The 23,071-nt window shown below is 39.5% G+C and overlaps 4 protein-coding genes across 4 annotated transcripts in view; 2 read left to right on the forward strand and 2 right to left on the reverse strand.

The window, feature by feature from the left end:
• LOC128991023 (solute carrier organic anion transporter family member 5A1-like) overlaps positions 1-13,362 on the reverse strand; it is a 90,406-nt gene extending 77,044 nt beyond the window's left edge. Inside the window, exon 1 of the mRNA XM_054413731.1 lies at positions 13,064-13,362. The gene's annotated coding sequence lies outside the window, so the exon portion shown is untranslated. The remainder of the gene's footprint in view (positions 1-13,063) is intronic.
• LOC128991025 (eukaryotic translation initiation factor 3 subunit A-like) lies at positions 587-2,303 on the reverse strand. The gene is made up of 2 exons (XM_054413734.1): positions 1,165-2,303; positions 587-1,130 (listed from the first exon to the last, which is right to left on the reverse strand). Exon 1 carries the CDS (start codon positions 2,163-2,165, stop codon positions 1,248-1,250), a length of 918 nt encoding a protein of 305 aa, XP_054269709.1. The 5' UTR covers positions 2,166-2,303; the 3' UTR covers positions 587-1,130; positions 1,165-1,247.
• LOC128991024 (uncharacterized) lies at positions 6,678-8,431 on the forward strand. The gene is made up of 2 exons (XM_054413732.1): positions 6,678-7,059; positions 7,674-8,431. Exons 1-2 carry the CDS (start codon positions 6,766-6,768, stop codon positions 8,364-8,366), a joined length of 987 nt encoding a protein of 328 aa, XP_054269707.1. The 5' UTR covers positions 6,678-6,765; the 3' UTR covers positions 8,367-8,431.
• A 1,594-nt stretch (positions 13,363-14,956) lies between the features above and the next one.
• LOC128990237 (protein FAM8A1-like) lies at positions 14,957-21,617 on the forward strand. The gene is made up of 4 exons (XM_054412538.1): positions 14,957-15,551; positions 19,449-19,569; positions 20,604-20,736; positions 21,289-21,617. The coding sequence occupies exons 1-4, from the start codon at positions 15,257-15,259 to the stop codon at positions 21,610-21,612; spliced, it is 873 nt and encodes a 290-aa protein (XP_054268513.1). The 5' UTR covers positions 14,957-15,256; the 3' UTR covers positions 21,613-21,617.
• The last annotated feature ends 1,454 nt before the right edge of the window (positions 21,618-23,071 follow it).

Genomic DNA, 23,071 nt, shown 5'->3' on the forward strand with positions numbered 1-23,071 from the left:
GGCCTAACTGGCGTCGTGAGGTGAAGGCCTATGTACGGTCTTGCGCCCAATGCCAGGCCTATAAAGTACCCCAAACGAAACCAGCTGGGAAAATGTACTTCCGACAACCCCAAGGGCCGTGGTACGCAGTGTCTGCTGACCTGGTAGGCCCATTGCCTAGATCACAACGGGGTCAGCGATTTCTGCTCGTGGTGCAGGATACCTTCAGCAAATGGACGGAACTCGCCTCCATTGCGTCTGCAACCGCAAAGAATGTGGTGACAAAGCTGAAGGCTATCCTACTTCGACATGGAGCTCCGGATGTGTTGATTACGGACAACGGCACGCAGTTCGTCGGTAAACTGGTTCGAGAACTGGCTGCTGAGTGGGGCATCACGCTGCAGACGACGGCCCCCTACAGCCCGCAGTCGAACCCAGTCGAGAGGCAAAACCGGGTGGTGAAGACCATGATTGCACAGTTCGTAAAAGGCAACCATAGGTCTTGGGACAACCACCTGGTGGAGTTTCAGTACGCCTTGAACACAGCTGTCCACGACTCTACTGGATTCACTCCTGCGATGCTGTGTTTTGGTCGCGAACTGAAACCTCCCTGTGCCGTCCGTGGCCCTTCGTTTGAGGTGTCCGAAACTCACCAAAGTCCCTCGTTAAGCGAGACCCATCGCAAACGACTGGATGAGTTTCAGCGTCTGATCGCGCAGACACGCAAGAACCTCAAGGCCGCCTACGAAAGGCAATCAACCTATTATAACCTCCGTCGTAGGGAGGTGACGCACGAAGTTGGCGCGCGAGTGATGCGACGACTTCACGTATTGTCTTCAGCTGCCGACGCGATTGTCGGGAAGTTAGCGCCGAAATATCGCGGCCCCTGCACAGTTGTTGGCTGTCGGGGAACTAACCTTTACGAGGTGCGTGATGAGGACTCCGCGGCGGTGCATGTGGTCCATGCCAAAGACCTAAAACCTTTCTGTGCGCGCGTTTAGTGGTAAGGTGGTGGAGCTTAGTTGTGGCTACTAACTAACTCTGTAGTGACGCTTTATTTTACTCTTATATACTAATATAGCCTACCTTATCCCTTAACTGATTTCCCTTCTAGCTTTGTAGTGCTTGTACCTAGCTTGTAGCGCCTGTACCTAGCTTGTAGCACCTGTACCTAGCTTGTAGTACCTAGCTTGTAGTACCTAGCTTGCGTGGTCCCGCTTAGTTCTGGTTTTGTTGGGTAGGTACGATGGCATCCGATCCCCGCCCGTCTACGCCGAGCCGAGACATCCTCGACCCCGAGGACATGGTGCTGGACCAGGAGATCGGGGACTTCCTGGCAGCCAACTGGTCCTGGCCTTTCCGGGTGGACCCCGGGGACGTCCTCGACCTGGAATGCTCAGACCTCGAGGAGGGGGAGGTCCCGGCCCGATCATCGCCACGGGCCATGGAGCCGTCTCCTCAGCCCGACCGACCGACCTCGCCGACGGTGGTTCCCCAGCCGGCCGTCGTCTCTCCGCCGGCTGCGTCGCCTCCGCTCCGAGTCCGGTTCGCTTCGTCACCTCGGCGGCGGATTCAGATTTCTCCGCCCCGTCCTCATCGTCGCCCCGCCTCTCCATCTCGTCCTCCTCGTCGCCCCGCCTCTCCACCTCGTCCTCATCGTCGCCCCGCCTCTCCATCTCGTCCTCCTCGTCGCCCCGCCTCTCCACCTCGTCCTCATCGTCGCCCCGCCTCTCCACCTCGTCCTCATCGTCGCCCCGCCTCTCCATCTCGTCCTCCTCGTCGCCCCGCCTCTCCACCTCGTCCTCATCGTCGCCCCGCCTCTCCATCTCGTCCTCCTCGTCGCCCCGCCTCTCCACCTCGTCCTCATCGTCGCCCCGCCTCTCCATCTCGTCCTCCTCGTCGCCCCGCCTCTCCACCTCGTCCTCATCGTCGCCCCGCCTCTCCATCTCGTCCTCCTCGTCGCCCCGCCTCTCCACCTCGTCCTCATCGTCGCCCCGCCTCTCCATCTCGTCCTCCTCGTCGCCCCGCCTCCCCATCTCGTCATCATCGCCGCCCCACCTCTCCGTCTCGTCGTCATCACCGCCCTGCCTCCCCGCCCCGTCATCCTCGCCGTCCTGCCTCTCCGCCCCATCGTCGCTGCCGTCCCGTCTCTTCATCCCGTCATAGCTGCCGTCCCGTCTCTTCATCCCGTCATAGCTGCCGTCCCGCCTCGCCACCCAGTCGCCATCCTGGCCCCGCCGCACTGCCTCGCCCACGTCTTGTCTTGCCGACTCGTCGCCTGCCCGAGCGTCGCCGTCGCGACTCCCCTCCTCGCCGCCCCCGTCTGGGAGAAGCACCAGCTGGAGCCGGAGCGGGCCCAGCGCGCCGCAGACCGTCCCCCATCATCTGGGAACCAGCTCGACCGAGTGGCCTGGCCCGAGCCCCTGTTCGCCGGACAGAGCCCGAAGAGACGGTCACCGGGAACGCCCTTCCGCTGTCCCGGGCAGTCCTACTACGGCTGGTAGCCGCCTACAACCAGCTCACACCGGAGCAGCGGCGCAACAAACGCTGGAGAATTATGCTGGGAGGCGACCGATACGTGCGGCTGCGACCGAGCCAGGTGCTGCGAGTCGTCCGAGGCCGACTGCCGGAGCTGAGGCGGCGCTTCCAGCAGCAAGGAGGCAATCGACCCCGCTAAACCGCCCTGGGCAGTTGTAGGGGCCGTCGACTCCTAATAACCACCTGGGAGGTGGTGCTAATAGAACCCGCAGAATAACCCCTGCCAGGGGTGATAAATCCGTACTACCCTACCTTCGTCAACCCCACCATCTTCGGTTTTCTTCGCTCCGAGTCATTTCCGTCTAGACCTCTGAGGCGATTAGGCCTCAGACTGTCTACCTCATTTCTAGGTTCGTCCGCTTTTCGTCGTCAACATCCTTAACCACGATCCTACTGTGGTGCCATCTACAGGAAAGTTCAACAGTTTTTTTTTCTTTTCTCGGTTTTCTTTTTTTTGGTTCCGAAGTGTGGAGGGGGTGTAACGAGTCAAATGGGTAGGGGGGTAAAAATATAACGATCTAGACCACGAACATTAAACAGCTAAACATAAGCTGTTGAGTAAGCCTAGTCGCGACACTAAACTGACGTCGTACCTAACCTCCAATTCCAAGACCGCAGACGACGTTGGTGTCAGTTTGGTTGTTTGGCTGTTCGACTGCATCTGAGGCCGGGCTACGGGAGAGAAGATGAGCAGCGAGGTCACCTTTGAGCGGTACGCGGCTGTAAGCCTGTTAAAGCTGCCATGCGCCTGCCTTCGCTGCCAGTTTTTTTTTTGTTTCGGTAACTCGTTGACCAATCAGGAATCGTTTTAACTTTCGTCTCGATTCTGAGACGAAGGTGAAGTAAGAAGAAGTTTTGTGAAGTTTTGGTCATTCGTATTCCCGGCTTTTGAAGGATTCGCTGATACGTCTTTTCGTCTTCGATTTGAAGAGTTTTTGTTCTTTTTCGTTCGTCGCTTAAAGTTCGCCTACATTAAGTTCGTGGTGCATCGAGTGTGCTAAAAGTGTTTTACAGTAGTATTACTTCGTTTGGTAAGTTGTGTAAAACTAAGACTACTTAGGTTTTTCTTTTGTCACTTGTGTTTCGGCAGAACTTTGTCGAAGTTCCTAGGCTAGGCCTGATTCGCAGACCTCGTCATACGCTTTAACCAACTCATTTAATTAAAGTATCGGAGTTGGTGACAGATCATTTCGATTAACGTTTCGTAATCCATATCTGGGACTTTCTTTTTAAATTCTTGAACCCCTTTATAAAGCTCCCGAACGCCCCGAAGTTGGCCCCAGCAGACAGGTTTCTGCTTGATAATTATTGCAGAAGTTTGCTTAAGTTGAACACGTGGGGAAGTTGAAGTTTTAGTTTTTCTTTTTTCGTATCAGCTCTTGAAGCAGTTTTATTTTTAGTTTCAGTTTTTCTCCCGTTTCGTGTCTCACTTGGACAACTTAAGCCAACTCGTTTTCTTGTCTAGTAAATTCAGACTCTGTGGGAGTTAGGCTAGGTTAGGCCTATCTTGTACTAACCTTGTTTGTTTCAGGGTGACGACGTAACTCCGTAGGTAAGCGGAGTGCCTACTTAGCTTACTTGTTGATTTGTTAAGTTAGCTAGTAGTGTGTCATTTAGATATTTGCCCACAGAGTCAAGTCAAAATTATTTATTTCCCCACAAGCCCTAGGCTAGAGTGGTGATTTCGAGTAGGGTGTTTAGTAACCCGCAACGTTCGTCTCGAGCTCTGACAACCAGGGCTATCAAAGTTAGGCTATCCGAATCACTATCGACTCCTGGGAAACTCCCCGCGACCAGACTAGGGCGAATCCTGGGATCTCGTTTCCTTACCGGTGGCGTAATTTACCTCTTGTCGTCCGCCAGGAAAATTACGTCACAGAGTCAAATAATTCTCTAAGAGAAACTCAAGAAGACGTTGGGCGAACCGGTTCACTCGTAAACGAAATAAAACAACACTTGTCTCTCAGTTCCAGCAGGCTTGGGAACGGCGTCTTAAACAAACGAATATGTACCACAGCAACACCGCACTTGAATATGTGTTTTAAAATCTGCTCTCGTAAAATTTTATACCATATAACACAATCGAACAAAATAACTATTTTGTGTAGAAAATGGTAATGGTGTGTACATAGCAATTATTACTGTGTAAATGCTGATTCATGTTATTGGTCCTTGACGAGTATCTCAAGCTTTGATGTAGATGATAATTTGAGCAATATATAAACTTTGTAAAACGCATCGCACCTTCGGTAAAGTGGTAAAATTGTTAAACTCCACATCTTTTAAATGTTTTTATACAAATTCTATACACTTTTTAAAACACAAAACGACTGTATAAGACTTATCAACATGCAGGGATAATCTGCAAGTAGTTGCGTGCTGTTAAAATAAAACACGAGCGCTGCAGTTAAAGTTGAGTTAAGAATACAGTTTGGTTGCAGATGGTAAAAGCGCACTGCAGTGCTTCGAATCCAACGTTCCTGACTGCTAGATCGACAAAGGTAGGAAGGAACTGAAACTGCTATACCTTGTGGGATGTTCAACCGTCATAAAACAGTAGCTTTTATATTGAACTCGGGGATTGTCGGAATAAAATGGGAAGAAACGCCGTAAATAACTGTTGTTGCTACTACGACTGCTTGACATTAGAATTCTACATAAAATTTTTGTTTTATTTGTATGTTTTTAGACAGACAGACACTCCCTGGAGTTAATAATAGTATCCCCATTGTTTGTCGTTTGATTCACATAAAAATACAGGAAAATGATAAATTCTAGTATTATTATTTACCAGTAAGTGGTTACTATAAAGATATGTTATGATATGAAGGGGACCAGGCTAATGGAACAGCTAATTTTAACAATGCTACATAGATAATCTTACTCTATTCTACACTAATCGTTTACTCGTATTTGGTTAAAATGCGCACCAAGGTGGCGCCCCCATCTCAATTGATAGTAATGATAATGATACGTTCACGTTGAATTTTATTTTCGTTTCGAAGCTCGTGAGCTGATTTTATACAAACCATAATAATATACTGTATATTGATACTTATCACTACAAAGATTACACGCTAAGAAAAATATACATGCCCCCAATAATTTAGTGTTTTAGAGATATTTTAATAATCTGTTGAGTCCCGAATTCACACAACGCATACTTGGTTGTATTATAGTGAAATAACGACCTAAAGCAGAATAAATACAATGTTTCCCCTAACATTCAAACTAAAACCCCCGCCGCAGCAAACCTGCAGACTAAGCGAATTTCCATTTGCCTGATTGGATTTACACTAAAATGCATCCTTAAAAATATCACATTTATTCCCTATTTAAATAGAATTAATTAAACGAGTACTTAGGTTTGCTGCAACAGGGAGGGTAAAAAGGCGTTTTTTGTTGTAAAATGTTAATAGTTTAGTAAGAAATTAAAGTATTTTACAAATTCGATCAAAATATGTTCATAAACAAGCAAATTACAACAGTCGACTTAATCTCCATAAGAATAACAAGGGAATTTTTTCTCCGTAACCATTAGGCACACAATTAATTATGCTTCAATATACTAAATTATTTGTTTTTTTAAGCTTTACAAAATGGTTTGGAAAGAAATTGTGAAATGTTGTGTTTTTAGGGTCAAAAATGGGAAACCCCTATTTTTACCCCATAATACCCCCATAAGCCCCCGTTCCCATGGTCCGATCATGCTGGTTCGCGAACTCGTTCGAATGAATGTAGGTTTACACGTTTATACCAAATTTCATCAAAATCGGATCATTTTTGCTCGAGTTATCGTGCTAACGGACATATATATATATGAATTTGAACGGATGGTATTTTTGGCCTCTAAGACCTCAAGACGAAAAAGTAAATCGGTCCCGGGTCCAGGTCTTACCATGAGTACTACGGTAATAGCTTATTCCCTATATGGGAAATTCGCTAATAACTGGTGAAACCCCAATTGTTAAGTACCTTGATCCAGCAGAATAACCATAGACTAAAATTGATTAACAGAGTTTTCGCGATAGAACGAATCGAATGTGATTATAATCCATTCATCAGTATAAAATGGAATGTATTGATGATTATTAAACGCTGACAAACTTAGCCACCGAAGTGGAAAATAATTACAAATCAGCTGTCCGGACATGCAAACATCAATATTGGAATTCTAAATTAGTGTAAATATTTATCTCCATTCCTTCCCTACATCTAAATTATTTCGTATCAAAATTCAGAGTTATAATGGCGTACGACTACGAAAAACTGTTCCTGGTTGAGGTGTTTGTCGACAGCGTGTACATCTCCACCTCCAGCCTAGACTTGGATGTCGACACCAAGTCCAAGCTACGAGAGACTTGTATTATGTTCCAGTTCCTAGACAATCCTCCACTGATGTTGTGCGAAGAGGATTTCTACAAGTCTCCGCCACGCCGCAGCACCTCCGACGATCTCGAGATTCCCTTCAAGAGCGGCAAATCATGCATGTTCTCACTCAGCTCCGAAAATATACCCTCCAACTTCTACGTCCACGTAAAGGTATAACATGTTGAATAAGTCAAATTAATTTAGGGACGCCCTAAAACGTTATGTATAATCGAATTGCTAGAGTAAATTTATTTTTACAATCCCACAAAATGAACTTAGTGTTAGGAGGCACGTCTGTCATGGACCTAATGAAAATTCCTTTAAAGAGCCAGTATCATGTTCAACTTAATGACAAGATCAATCGAACAGAGTATATTTTAACTAGGTATTCTATCAGTTTATACTTTCTATATTTTTGTTTCAAATTATTGATTCACTTAAAACAGAACTAATACAGTACATATTAACACCAGAAACAAAAATGAATGGTTCTGTCACTGGTATGTAATGTAAAATAAAATAAAATGAAAAATATAGACATAGATTGAATAAGAAGAAACCCCACCTTATGCGGGGATAACGTCTGTAAACATGGATTCCCCTATAAATTAAGAGCCAGATAATTCGGTACCGTACCGGTAATAGTTTTTAAGATGTTCAATTTAGAATCCATTGCTGAGATGATTTCATTTAGGCTACATAATTAATTTGGGAACATTTTTTTATTGTTATCTATACCATTGGTGTGATCCGGTACCTAAAGATGATTTAATTTGATTTTAAAGGTACTGAGGAAACTCGAAGACAGATCAACGAGCAAAATCATGATCGGAACTTCCATAATCGACCTCGACCGTAGTTTCGCGGCAATCTTAAAATCCAGCGCAGATTCAGACCTTCCAGTGGCGAAGACGGACCATGGAACATACGAGTTGTTGGACGAGAGCATCAAAAAGATCGGAGCGATCTCAGTACTCGTACGACTCTCGTGTTTCGGTCCGCTGATCGTGACGCAGTTCCAAGTGGGCGCCAAGGACGCGTTCATGTTCAAAGGAACGGAAGCTAAGGAAGTCGTGGAGATCCCCGGGGATACGACTAAAAGACCGAAGATCGAGGTGGACCCGAACTACGTACCTCCACGACAACCCACTCCTGATCAACTTAGCCCGTACGGTGATTGGGTTGACCGACCCATCATGAACCCGATGTGTTACCCTCCAGCACTCCTCCCTCCACCACCACCACCACAGCCAGAGGAGCCGGGGAACTACAAGGAGATAGTGGCGGAGATCCGAGGACACTCGCTGCACATCCGGGTCCCCATGAGGTCCAAGAAGGAGAAAGAGTTGAGCAAGAAGCGACTGACCGAGGAGACGGAACTCCCGGAATGTCCGTTCGCGCCGAAACTGAATCTGTGCGATTGTGATTATCCAGTGCCTCCTGAAGCGATTCCTCGATGTCCTCCGCGATGCTGTTGATACAATGCCACCGTGATCATGTAACCGTCGTCATTGCACTAGTCAACAATAAAATTGAGTAAAAACAGTTTGTTCATTTTTTAACAGACATAAATCTAACAAAAGTCATACTATTTTTAAATAGCAAAATCTCTGTCCTATTTGGAATTGGAACTTTTCCGTTAGTTCACTACCACTATCTGTATGTAACAAAACACAATTGAAGTTTTAAATTATGTGATTGGTTCTAACCTAATCTAAGCCAAGACAACCTAATCCTTGACAAGATTCGCAGACTTCACCGGGCCTTTATGTTTTTTTGTTTTTTTTTATTTTTTATTTTAAACGTTATAATAACCCACCCTGCTTGAATATTTAAATTGGGTTGGGTTATGTTAAGCAAGAATTAAGACACAACTTAAAACTTCAACTGTGTTTACGAACAAATTCGGAATACATAGTGGTGTGGTATATTGAACGATTATGTGATCGTATTTTAAAAATTGATCGAAACTTGTATCAAAAAGCCACATTTACATTTTACTCTTCAGTAGGTGCTCTCTAGTCTCACGAAACGAGAAAGTTGTCAATGCCGATTTTGAGTAGGTAGAAAAAACCAAAACCAAATAAATCGTGATTTACAAACACTGCTGAAAAGTGTGTTCAATAATTTATTTCACCGTCCAAGACATTCAATATTGAACCTTGTAGCGAGGTTTGGCGTTCGCAGAGGAAAGGAACGGCAAGTAGCGTGTCCAGGTCATTGCCGCTATATTCAGCAGTTGATTTACATATCCTGAGATAGCGATGCAGTTAGCACAAGGCACCGGCACGAGCGATCGCATGCCTACTACCGTGTACACTCACTGTACTGTACTTTCTAACTCCGACGTCCAACTCGGCGGAATCGAATATTGAATACAACGATTCTAGGGCAAATAGTCATGGAAGAGTATCAGGTTTGACTACTTTGAAAGGGGTAAACATTCGTTTTTTCACGGGTGGGGTTGAAACTATCACTAAGTGAGTAATTTATCATCATCATCCACTATTCCATATCATATGAGATGGGAGATCAGCTAGGTATTTTTACCAGAAATAATAATGAATTGTAGAGAGGGATGAATGGGGGGGGGGGGTTAGGGAGTCGAAATTTAGTAGTAAAAATTAATACTAGCTTTAAAAAGTGCAAGTTAAATTATAAAAAACCCCGCTGCAGCAAACCTGCCAACCAAGCAATTTTCCATTTGTTTGAATTGATTTTTAATTAGATTAGTTAGATTTAACGAATACTTAGGTTTGTTGCTACAAGGAAACAAATAAAGTGTGATTTTTTGTAAAATAGCTTCTTAGTATAAAATAAATAAATTTACCAAGATTGGTCAAAATATACTGTACCGTATCCATAAACACTACAAACATTTTAAAATATTCTCCATAAGAATAACATGAGAATTTTAAATTTAGGCCTACATTTTTTTGTATTTTCTCCAAACCAATAATCGTAAAAAAAACACCTTGATATAACCCACTGAATTGTCTGTTTTTTAAGCTCTTTAAAAAGGTCTAGAGAGAAATCGGGAAATTTTGTGTTTTGAGGGTCGAAAATAAGAAAACCCCATAAAACACCCGTTCCCATGGTCCGATCATGCTGGTTAGCGAATTCATTCAAGTTTATCCCGCCTTACACCTTTAAACCAATTGTCATCGAAATCAGACAAGAATTACTCAAGTTATATTGTGTTTACGGACACATATACAGGGTGTTGAAAATGTCTGGAACCAACATTATATCTGGTGAGTGGTTAAAGAAAAACAACTGATATTTTGTGTACGGATATACTATGGTTTTACCTATCTTTTGGTGCCTTATAAAAATTTTTACTACTTATAGGGAACGTCCTGTGGAGGATACAGTAAAAAGTTTTAATGGAAGCCTATGGTAAATGATACATCATTTTAAAGGCCATATCTTTCTGAGTAAGGAGCCACAAGTTTCATCTCAAAAGGACCACCTTAGAAAAAATGGCGACTGTTTGAAATTTAAAAACATTGCTATTTAAATGGTCCGTATTTGTTTCCTTTAAATGCTATTACAAGCCAGTTACGAAGTACAGTAGATTATCACGTGGTGAACTGAAAAATGACTGAAAAAAAACATTTAACTAAATTGTTTGTGTTGTTTTACTAAACTTATTTTTAACAGAAATACCAATTAAGCTTTCAATTATTTTCAAAAACTTCAAACAGTCGCCATTTTCGCTAGGGTGGTCCTTTTGAGATGAAACTTGCGGCTCCTTACTCAGAAAAAAATCACCTTTAAAATGATGTCTCATTTACCATAGGCTTCCATTAAAGATTTTTACTGCATCCTCCACAGGACGTTCCCTATAAGTGGGTTTTTAAATTTCAAACAGTCGCCATTTTTGCTAGGGTGGTCCTTTTGAGATGAAACTTGCGGATCCTTACTCAGAAAAAAATGGTCTTTAAAATGATGTATCATTTACCATAGGCTTCCATTAAAACTTTTTACTGCATCCTCCACAGGACGTTCCCTATAAGTGGTAAAAAATTTTATAAGGCACCAAAAGATAGGTAAAACCATAGTATATCCGTACACAAAATATCAGTTGTTTTTCTTTAACCACTCGCCAGATATAATGTTGGTTCCAGACATTTTCAACACCCTGTATAGCCCATGTATACATAAATTTGAAAAAATTGTGTTTCTGGCCTCTGGGGACATCAAAATTAAAAAATAAAATTAAAAAAGTAGTAAAAATAAAATTCCAAATTAAGCTTACAGCATTGAACCATTTACATTAGCTGCAAATGCAAAAATACTTAATAGGCATACTTACACTTCTACAAGCACTATACAATTTGACAAGACATATTCAATGATTCTAATTTATGTTAAAAAAACTAGGCCTATGGCATGAATAAAATTCAGTTAACATATTTGTTGCAATTTACTAGCCTAGTCTTAGACCAGCAAACACCTCTAGTTAGACTAAACAACCTCTAGTAACCTCTAGTTAGAACTTTAGACAAAAAACAATTTAAGTATCCTATTGCAAGCTTTGCTTAGCGGAGTAAGGACTTTTACTTTGACTAATTGTATAACAAAACCATCACTTATCTCTCAAACAGTTTTATACTTTTTTACTTTATTCAATGAAATGGTGACCATACAAAGTACTACGTATTTTAAGCCAAGTATGAATGGAGATGAGCGTAGGATGAGTGGCGCGAGAACAAGGGTACCGGTACTTTTAGATTTGTATAAATTACTGCCATTAGAATTGATTAGACTGGGACGGAGGCGTTGTCCTGTAATCCAGCTACTAGGAGGTCACAAATTGTGGATATTTATAGGCATGCCCTGTGGATGCGATACTCCCTGGTGTGGATTAACGTACTACCACTAAGCGCAGTACTACCGGTATCCTGATAATAAGACCAATTTGTTAATAAAAAGGCAAAAATGTGGTTCTGATTCCACTATAGACTGTAGGTCCCATAGTTGCCATTGGCTGTATGGGCTATTAATTAACAGCTGTGTCTAAGGAATATGTCAGCCTTAGTCACTAAAAAGAGTACAAGATCAGACCACTCATCCTAGACACTCATCTCCATTCATACTTGGCTTAAAAATACCAGCATTTGTTTGGTCACCATTTCAAAGTAAAGTAGGCTATTAAAGTAGGTATTAAAGTTACTGCCCACCTGCACAGGCTATTAGAAGCTCACCCTTATGTCCAATTGGCATATTTGACAGATTATCCTAAACTAAGTTAGGCTACTCTTACTTCGGTTGGGGACATACATAGCCTTGTTTGGTAGAGCCCTAATTGCCTAATAAGTTAGGTACTCCCGAATTCTGGTTATTCGTGGTTATTGATGGATATTGAACCAAATCAAAATCGATACGGTAGGCCTAGGTTGATATTTAAATCGATAAGTTAATATAGGTATCGCAGAGTCAAAAACTGTCGGTAAGTTACCCCTCTACAGAACTATACTGTACCCCATGCATTATTTTATTTATTTACCTAGTTTTTTTGTTGTACTAAACAGTAAAACAAAATCACAAAATAATGGACACATTTTTTAAAGAACAAAAAATGTTAACAAATACTACGAGAAGTTGTTGATTTAAACTTACTTAGGATATATAGCATACTAAAGATTTAAAGACAAGACAATAGGTACATTAGAACCAAATGGGACTACACTTCCATATCTGTTGGCACAAACAACCGAATTAAAATATCGATCGATATATCGATTATTCGATATATCGTTTGGTTAGCTAGGTAAGGTTAACCTAACTAAACGATATACTAAACGATATATGTAGGCCATTAAACAATCGAATAATCAATATTAGGCCTACTCATTCGGTTGTTTGTACCAACAGATATGGAAGTGTACCCCTTTAAATTACAATCGATTTCATAAACTGTAAATTAAATGTACCGTATTGGGATCTTAAGAAAATGTCAAACTGTAGACAAAATGGGGCAAGTTTAAGTTAATGAAGATCAACACGGACAAATTTGACTGTTTTTTAAGGTAGCCTGAAGCTGAACCCAATTGACAATGCTTATAAGCGCCAGGGCAATTACTGTATTAGACAATTTGAAAGAATGACAGTCTTAGTCTAGTATACTTTTACTTTTCAACGGATAAAAATAACATTAACCAAGAGTTACCTTCAGAAAACTCTTATATCCCTGGCAGACGTTTTTACACTTGATGCACTACACAGAGTTCACTTAGCCCGAAGTAAACACAAACAAAATACGTTTTCGCTCACAACAGGGTACCTATTTGTACATCTTGAATGTGAAACTTTTAAGGATCGGACATGTTATTTTAAATCACAAATAATATACCACAACAACACGACACAAAACACTTGACTTGGCTTTCACGGTTTTGATGGAATTTTGCAGAAGACAACGACTGAAGCTACGTTCCTGACCAGCTGTTAATGACTGAGACTGAGAGACTGTAGTAACTTACTAACCAGCTGTAAGGCAGGCAGAGGCATACGCGCAGATGCTCAGTGTTGGGAATCGCTCGTTCGTTAGCTTATTTCAGAAACATTGTTGCCAACCATTTGCCAACACCATCGTGCAATCGGGCAAACAATCAAAAACATAGTACTGTAATATTTATTTATGTCTTTGAATAAAGTATTTATTTAGGATATATATTTTTAAATGGACACATTCAAGTATAAACTGATACAGCCTTTGAGTTAGCATAAAAACATGATACCTAAGTTAAGATAGGTAGTTGAAAGATTTTTATTAAAAATGCTTGTAAGATTTAAGTTACCTACCTCATTATCAAGGCTGCGTTGTTGACCAGCATAGCTGGATAAACTGCGTCAATTTTTAAATATAAATATCAATTATTTACAACAACAAAATAAAACTTGAATCTTTCAAGGAAATAAATGTGAAGGTTTTGAAAATAAAAATAAAAACTTGGCGGGTGACTAAGGAGGTGATGCACACTCTACCATTTGTTACTAAATAAAACGCAGGTTTCTCTCGTTTTCATTGTTAGCTAGTTTTTCTATTCATATTAAATAATTTCTTTGTTCATACTCCGTATTTTTACTTTTTATATTTGCACTCGTTTGTGGTACGTTGTCTATGTATATGGATAATCATTTTTTATAGTCTATTGAATACTATCTCATGTTAGGATTATTCTCATACGGATAAAATGAAGGTGTCCGTTGGAATAAATAAATAAATGAATTCTTATAGTCATGTACAATTCTCCACATTTTTGTAAAATGGCGAATGCCCAGAGATAAAAAATAAAATGAAATTTGATATGTATGGATGGCAATGGCGTCGGCACTCGGCCAAGCACGGCCGCCTTTAACTTCAGGCCGCGGCCTTCGAAGTGGCAGGCAACGTCGCAAGTGGTGTTGTAACAGCTGTTTTGTTTGGAAGCAGCTAATAATGGTATTTGTGTATTTACGAAAGATTGGTTACTGGACTATGACAATATTGACTCCACTTAAAATGTACAGATATATATTTTTAATTCACATTGTTTCAGTTTTCAATCCTGTATATTTTATTTTAAATATTTTAATAAATGTATGTTCATAAATTTAAATTTAAATCAATAAAGTGTGAACTAATGAGCTGGTGTCACCTGTCTACCATGTTATCTTATGAGACGTCTGTCACTAAACAACACCACTTGCGACGTTGCCAATTCTACCAGGCCACGGCCTGTAGTTAAAGGTGGCCGGTACAATGCTCAACTGTTCTGGGGGAGAAGTCACATTCCTTAATTTTAGCTATGAAAATGTTAAGTGAAACTATGACTACGCAATGAAGACACTGTAGCATAGTTAGATTATAATCTATGCTCTATTATAATCAATGCTAACATTTATGTACAACAATTAGACAAATACAGTTAATATTATTTGTAGTGGTGACACTGATAAGGCTGTCAGCATTAAAGTATTATATTGTCTGTGCTGTCAGCCTGTCAAGTGGAAATGAGGAAAAAAATCTGTGTTGCTGTGTTGTGGTTGTGTTATGTTTGTGTTGTGGTTGTGACTTGACTTGACTAGTGAGTGAAGTGTCAAATTTTCATCACTTCGTTCTCTAAACCCTTCTGCAGTTCTGCTTTTGAATTGTTTTTATTGGTAGTATGGCAAATAAGGCAGTTGTTAACAGATCTAAATAGAATGCTCTTGTATTTAGAAACCAATATAATATTGAAAAGAAAATAACTGTTTTCAATGTCAATCCTCATTTAGTGGTAAAAGCATAACCTTCAAACATTGTGTTAAGTTAACATAGGTAACTCTTTTTAAATTGTCTCCCTGTGATTTTGCAGATTGTGAAACCTAACTTTTAAACATGACCGCAAATAAACTGCAAGGAAACTCTGAGAGTAGTAAAGGTTCAGATAAAATTACTACACATGAGAAATATTTTGCTGATCTTGAAAAGTGGCTGCATGAAGCATATATGTGGCAGGGTGTAGCAGCAAGCTTCCCTTACTTTTTGATGTGTAATCAGTATATGTCACAGTTTCCTTCTAATACAGGAAATGAACACACAGGAAACGTCAGAAACCCTTTTCTCCATGATCCTACTGGACGTAATAACGCTGGCTTTCAGCAACAACAAACAAGAGTTACCTTTAGCCACGGTAGGTTCTAGCTGAAATCAAATTCTTTAACTACCTAATTAAGTCATAAGTTAGTCCCCTTACTATGTAGATTCTTTTTTAGCGAATTTCCCTATAGGGAAGTAGCTATTACCGTAGGTCTCATGGTAAGACTTAGGCCCGGGACCGATTTACTTTTTCATTTTAATGTCCCCAGAGGCCAAAAACACCATTCGTTCAAATTTTTATATATGTATATATATATATATATATATATAGATATATATATATATATATAGATTTATATATATATATATGTGTCCGTGAACACGATAACTTGAGTAATTTTTATCCGATTTTGATGAAATTTGGTTTGAAGGTGTAAGGCGGGATAAACTTGAATGAGTTCGCGATCCAGCATGATCGGACCATGGGAACAGGGTTTTATGGGGGGTTTTATGGGGTAAAAATTGGTTTTTCTCACTTCTTACCCTCAAAACACAAAATTTCCCAATTTTTCTCTAAACCTTCTTAAAGAGCTTAAAAAAACAAACAATTCAGTATATCAAAGTGTTTTTGTACGTATTGTGTCTAAATTAAACAAACTTTAAACATTTGAGAAATATATTTGAACATTGTAAAATGTACAAACACTGAAAACAAAACATTAAATTGTACAACTGACTCACAACAGAAAACAATAAATAATTAACCAGTCAGCTGGTATTAAAATATAGGAAAATAGAATATTATTAATTGACACTAGATTGAATATATATCAACTCTCCCCTCTTAATTCTGAGGGAGGATCTGGTCAGTGTGTCTGGTCCATATCAATCCATTGTCCATTTTTATTCTGTACATGACATTGCCCACTCGACTGATGATCTCTCCTAATCTCCACTTTTCTTTGGATGCATAGTTCCTTGCTTGCACCTGGAAGACCAAACGTTGTAAATAGATGTTGTAGCTTTTTGATACACCATTCTGCTGTAGTAGATTTTGTATGTAATATTTCTAGCCATTTAGTATGGGCATCAATGATGACTAGGAAGTAACCTCCATTCATGGGCCCAAGGAAATCTAAGTGTATTCTCTCCCATGGTCCAGATGGTTCTTCCCATGGGTGATTCCTGTCTTTTGGAGGTTCATTTCTCTTCTGGGAACATATCTTACAGTTTCTGACCAACTCTTCAATGTCTCTGTCGACATTCTTCCAGTACAAATAGCTTCTTGCCATTGCTTTCATTTTTGTCATCCCAAGGTGGCCCACGTGTAGTTCTTTGAGTACTTCTTTCTGAAGAGATGAAGGTATCACAACCCTTATACCTCGAAAAACACATCCTTTGTGTAATGTGTACTCGTTGTTGTTTAATCCCATTGTCTCAAGATCATCTCCATTTTCAAGGGCTATCTTGACTTTAGATAAAAAAGTATCCTTCTTCGTATGTTCTGCAATTGTCTCTTTGGTAAGTGGTAGCATAGATATTTGATTCATCTGAAATTTTGAATAGAGATCTTCACCTTCTTCTAACTTTTCTACTGGGAATCTTGAAAGAAAATCTGCATTGGAGTGGTCTGAAGTTTTTCTGTATTCTATTTTATAGTCAAAACCAGCAAGGAAAAGAGCGTAATTTAACAAACGTGTGGCTGACATTGCAGGTAGGGATTTTGAAGGATGAAAAATAGATACAAGAGGTTTGTGGTCTGTGACAAGAATGAATTTCCTACCATAGCAGTATGGAAAGAACTTTTTCACACCCCAATAAATGGCAGTCGCTTCTTTGTCAATTTGACTGTATTGATTCTCACTTTTACTCAGTGATCTAGATGCAAAGGCAATTGGCTTTTCTGTTCCATCATTTAGCCTGTGTGAAATTACAGCTCCTAAGCCAGTTGGTGATGCATCTGTTGACAGTATCAAAGGTAATGATGGATTGTAGTGGATTAAAGTTTTGTCTTTGGCAATGTCCATTTTAACAGATTCAAAACTTCTTTCACATTCATCGGTCCATTCGAATTTCTTGCCCTTCTGTAAGAGTTTGTTCAATGGGTTTAGTTTCTCTGCCAGTTTAGGTATGAACTTATTGTAGTAGTTTGCCAAACCTATAAAAGAACGTAATTGGTTGACATCACGAGGTCGCTTTGCTTCAACAATAGCTTTTACCTTTTCAGACCCTTTTTGAAGTCCATTTTCATCAATTGTATGACCTAAGTAAGCAATCCTTTTCTGAAAGAATTTACACTTTTCAAAATTCAATCTAAGGTCATGTTCCCTCATTTTATCTAGGACTAGCTTCAATCTTTGCACAGTTTCTTCATAATTTGATCCTTGTATGATAATGTCGTCAAAGAAGCATTTAACACCGCTAATTCCTTGTAGTATTCTGTCCATGAACCTTTGCCATACTGATGGTGCTACCTTAACCCCAAACATCATTCTGTTGACTTTGTAAAGACCTTTTTCAGTACTTATAGTTTGCATATTTGAACTTTCCTCGTCCATTTGCATGTGCAGGTAAGCATTGCTTATGTCCAAGGTACAAAATAGCTTGCCTCCATTCATTTCCGCGAAAATGTCCTCTATCCTAGGTATTGGATGTTTGTCGTCTTGTATCACTTTATTCAGTGTAGTTTTATAGTCTGCACATATTCTTACAGATCCATTGGGTTTAACCACTGGGACAATTGGCGTTCCCCACTGAGCATTGTTCACCTTAGTGATTATACCGGCATTCTCTAGTCGATTGAGTTCGTCCTCTACTTTTCCTTTAAGTGAGTATGGAACTTGTCTGGGTTTGATGAAAATGGGCTTGCAACCTTCTTGAAGGGATAAATGAACCTTCTCATTTGGAATACAACCAATTTCCTTTTTGAAAACATCAGAGAATTCTGTAAGGAGTTTAGAAAGATCACACGAGTTTTCTTGAATAGTTCGGATATCCCCAATTTTTAAGTTAATCTCCCTAAGCCACTCTCTTCCGAAAATAGGTTCAACATTTTGTCCAATAACATACAGCTTACCAAAGTATGCTTTGTCTTTGAAGTTAAACTCGACATACACTACCCCCTTTGGTTTGATGTAGGTACTCGTTAAACCTAATGTTATTTAAATAGATCAATTGAAAATCAATTCGGCCAAATGGAAATTCGCTTAGACGGCAGGTTTGCTGCGGCGGGGGTATTTTTAAGGTTGTTTTTGGGTTTTCTTCCTATTTGTCATATCTCCATTCATACTTGGCTTAAAATAAGTTACCTACTTTGTATGGTCGCCATTTAATAAGAAAAATATTAAAGTATTTAGTTAAAACATAAGTAACTTAACTTATATAAGTTAAATTATATATAATTTAGGCCCAAGTTAATATGCCAAATTCAAAAACTGTATTTAGACATAAGCATACCGTAGGGTAGGCCTACTGTTCACACCAAACTAAAATGATTTTGTTAATTTAATGGTATGGTAATAAGTTTACAACCTGGAAGGCCTAAAAGAAGATGGTGGGACAGCGTGAGAACAGACATTGCAGGAGCGTAAGTAGATGAGGCATACAACCAGACAGTTTAGGCCTGGTAGAAACTAAGAGCTTTATGAACAACGCCAGTGAGTGAGTACATTTGGTGGAGCTCTGCTGAAATTGAAATTTTACAAAATTCATTCAGTCTGGAGGTAACACTGGACAAAAACTGACCCAACTGACTGGCTGAGGTAACTGGACTTGGAGTTTCAGTCTGGTGGCTGGGCTGGTTGATGCTAGGAACATCAACACCAGGATATTGTGGAAAGAATTGTTAGGAGTGGAGGGATACAGTTAGGTTTCTGAACATCCAATATTTTAAATTATTGTCAATGTTGAGTCCATTAGCGTTGGTGAAAAACAATCAATACAAAAATACCTACATTTGCCTTTTAAATTGTTTTCTTGTTATTTACTTTAGGAATCGAGTGCAAGATTCCAGCGTTATGGAAGAGACTGCTAGCAGAGTTTCTGGACTTTCTCATCTTGTTCATATTGAAACTAGCAGTTACTTGGATTGCCATTGATTTTTTTGAAATTATGTAAGTAGACTAGGCCTATTAATAAAACATCTTGACTTCTATGTATGTCTATTCTATGTTGTACTCAGTGGCGTCATCAAATCCTTGGGGGGGGGGGACAAACACCGGGGGGTATAGGGGTATACAATACCCCAGCAAACTGGGGGCCCCCCGGAAAATTTTGCAGTTTTGAAATAAAGAAGAGGGGGTTAAGCTTATTTTATTTATTTTATTTTTATTGGGTATAGCTTATTTTAATTGTCAAAAGCACTTAAGTTAGAATAAAAACAAAATTGAGTAAAAAGTATTTAAATTTAGTCAGAAAATTAATGAAACTGGCAATTATTGACAACAGACAGAAATATAATATGTTGGTAAGTTAGTTATCTTAGAAACGTGATCAATAGCAACATGATGTATTAATATTATGTTCGTTTTTATTAGATTCATGACCAATTTCTCTTGCACAACATTTACAGCATATTTTTTTCTAGCCCAGGAACCAGGGGGGGCAAATGACCCCCCGGCTGCCCTCCCCAAATGACGCCCCTGTCCATATCATCACACAGATTTTAATTGTCTTTACCGTACTTGTTTAGTTCTTGATCATCAATGGTGCAATGCTAGTGCAAATGCCACAATAGTATCTTAGATAATCTAAGGACAGCACTTGTTTTTACACTGTAAATTCATATTGTATCGTCCAGTCAAGCAGTAACTCAGTGTTTTATATATATTTTGATTAATTTTGCTCAGGAAATATATATATATATATAATTTTAAAAGCAAATGAGGGTTTAAGCAATTTTGAACAGAGTATTAGGCCTATCCCTTGGTTTCAAACTAAATAGCCTTAAGAATTACTACTGCACATGACATCAACCCTTTAGAAACAACAATTTACAGTGGTTCACAAAATGTGAATCCCATTTTTGGTCACAAAACCATTATGTAGGCATTTCACTATTTTTACACATTTTAAAAAACATGACATATTCAATGCAAGTATAATTATTCAATTGTTTTGTATACAGAAAATTTATTTTATTTTACAGAGATCTGGCAAAGTTCGACCTAGACAGTCTGCAGGTAGATATGAGGAGGATGGACTACAGAGTTGCCCTACAAGTCACTCACAATATCATGATCTTGGAAGTAGTTCACAGGGTTGTCGTGTGTATTTTTGAGGTAAGTTTTTTTTTCATTTCAACCCTTAAGACTTATAATAAAACATATAGATCAGTAAATTAAGAACTCTTTTGTGTTCACTCACATACAAGCGAAAAAAACCCAGCTACGCATTGGGATCTAGCAAGCAAGAATCTTTTACAATGGCTTCATTTGGGGTGTAATAAAAATTGACAAAAGTTCAAATTAGCTGATGTTGCTGAAAAAAAACCAAATGAGTATTTATTTAAATGAGAGCCCATTATATAACTTTCCAATGTGTTCATAGTTTGGAAAACAATCAATAAGCTTGAACTCCTATATTGATGTTTCTACGTCATTGACATTTTTGTTTATTGCAAGTTAAGTCAACCTTTTAATGGATAGAATCATTATTTGATAGTCCAATGAAAAGTGGCATCTCAGGCCAGAGACAATCTTGGAATCAAACCAGGGTCCTTAAGATTTGAAAAAAAAATTTTTGCCTTGGAACAACTAATAGATTTTAATTTGAATCCATCTGTTTCATTTTTAGTAAAAAAACTTCCGAGTTACCATAGAGTTCTGTTCCAGACATTTTGGCTGGTAGGTGGTGTCGCAGGCAGGATCGGAGGAGCGACACCAGGCAAGTCAATGATGGGGTTGAGGGTTGTACGATGTGAAAATGTCACAAACCTGCCAGGCAATGACGAGATCGTAGTAGTCTACCCTGGGACAGATCTGGGGCTTGGCTGGGCTTTTGCAAGATCTTTCATTAAAAATCTCGTTTTGGCGCTTTTCATCCCATTCATAGTTGCCTTCTACTACTTTCCATTTAACAGAGCTGGGTACGATATGATTTGTAACACTATTGTCATCGAAGAGCCTATTGTACAGCATAGACCAAACAATCATTAAATGTTGTGTTGTACAAGTGTTTCTCATTTACCTTGTCTCAAACTTATTCCTTTCAAATTTTTGGTGAGATTTGCTTAAAAAATAGCTTTAGTTGATTAATGGGTTGTTTGAGAAGTAAATAGATGGATCAGAGAAGCATGAGATGTCAAATCAGTGGCGGATCAAGAACAGCCACAAAGGGGGGGTTTGTGTAAACAAATTCTCCAAAAATTTGTGTAAACTAAGTCTCCAAAATGGCAGTTATATACAATTTCTTTGTCCTAAGTTAGTGTGACAAATTATTTTATGCAATTTGTATGCACTACTGTATTACATGCAGTAAAATGCAGGTCGCCCCCCCTCTGGATCCGCCACTGTGTCGAATAAGCAATACATTCCTATTCCTATACATTGTGTAAAACAATCTACTGTGTAAACAGCACAAGGCCCGTGAAAAAGAAGCCAGTGAAGATATGGGTTCATGTTCATGTCTCACAACTGCAAATTAAAAAAAATTATCAGTCCAGTTTATTCTACTTACTACTGTATTCACCCCATTGCTTTGAGGCCCCTGTGGATGGGCAAAATTAAGGTTAAAAGGTGCTGCCAATCCCTTAAAAACTCTGAAAATACTAGATTGACTGCATGATACTATGAAAACACGGATAATACAGCAAATAATTAACACGTGACCTCGACAATCAGTGCAAGCAGGAGCTGACAGTAGGTTGTGTTAAGATATCCTATTGAATATCCCCCCTTTCCGGACTATAGTCTGATATATCTGCTATCATTTTGATCATAGCGGAAGGTAGGAGTATATCCACCTATCTATTTAGGCTCCGTGGACGGTAGGCGAATATATCCGCCGATTATTACGACATCTATTGTTATAGTTGATTATATATAACAACATTAATCTTCGTAAAAACTGTCTTTTATTCAATTATATCTTTAACTGATGTACCTACTAGGAATGTTTTTCTAAAAGAATTTTAAAAATGTTAAAATGTTAACAAGTTTTTTTACAAGGAAATAAAAAAATAAAAAAGAGAAAAAAATCTAAATAAAAAAAATTTTTGGAGAAAAGTGCTGCATAGGTCAACTACAACATTCTATAAACTGCAGATTTAAAAAAGTGTTTTTTAAAATTAATTTTGCTGTCTTCTGTATACATATTATAGACCGTCCGGGAAGGGTTAAGATTTCTAAAATTGGATAAATGAACTTGTTAGATTGCACTGTAGTCACACATACAGAACTAAGTGGATTTGTATCTAATAAAACACAAATAAGTTAGGACCAGAGGAATTGTTTAATGCCTCACAGATAGCAAACAACGGCTGAAGTTATCGTATCTAGGCCTACTCGTAAAGAAGTCAGTATTGTCACTGGGAATCACACATCTCATCACCAAACCAGTGTTTTATATGCTAATGACGCAACCTTAAAGTGTCCTCCGATGAATTATTATCTTTGC

This window comes from Macrosteles quadrilineatus, unplaced genomic scaffold, assembly GCF_028750875.1.
Source record: "Macrosteles quadrilineatus isolate MER2022 unplaced genomic scaffold, UCM_ALF_1.0 Scaffold_3__2_contigs__length_128488019, whole genome shotgun sequence".
In the NCBI taxonomy this organism is placed as follows: Eukaryota; Metazoa; Arthropoda; class Insecta; order Hemiptera; family Cicadellidae; genus Macrosteles; species Macrosteles quadrilineatus.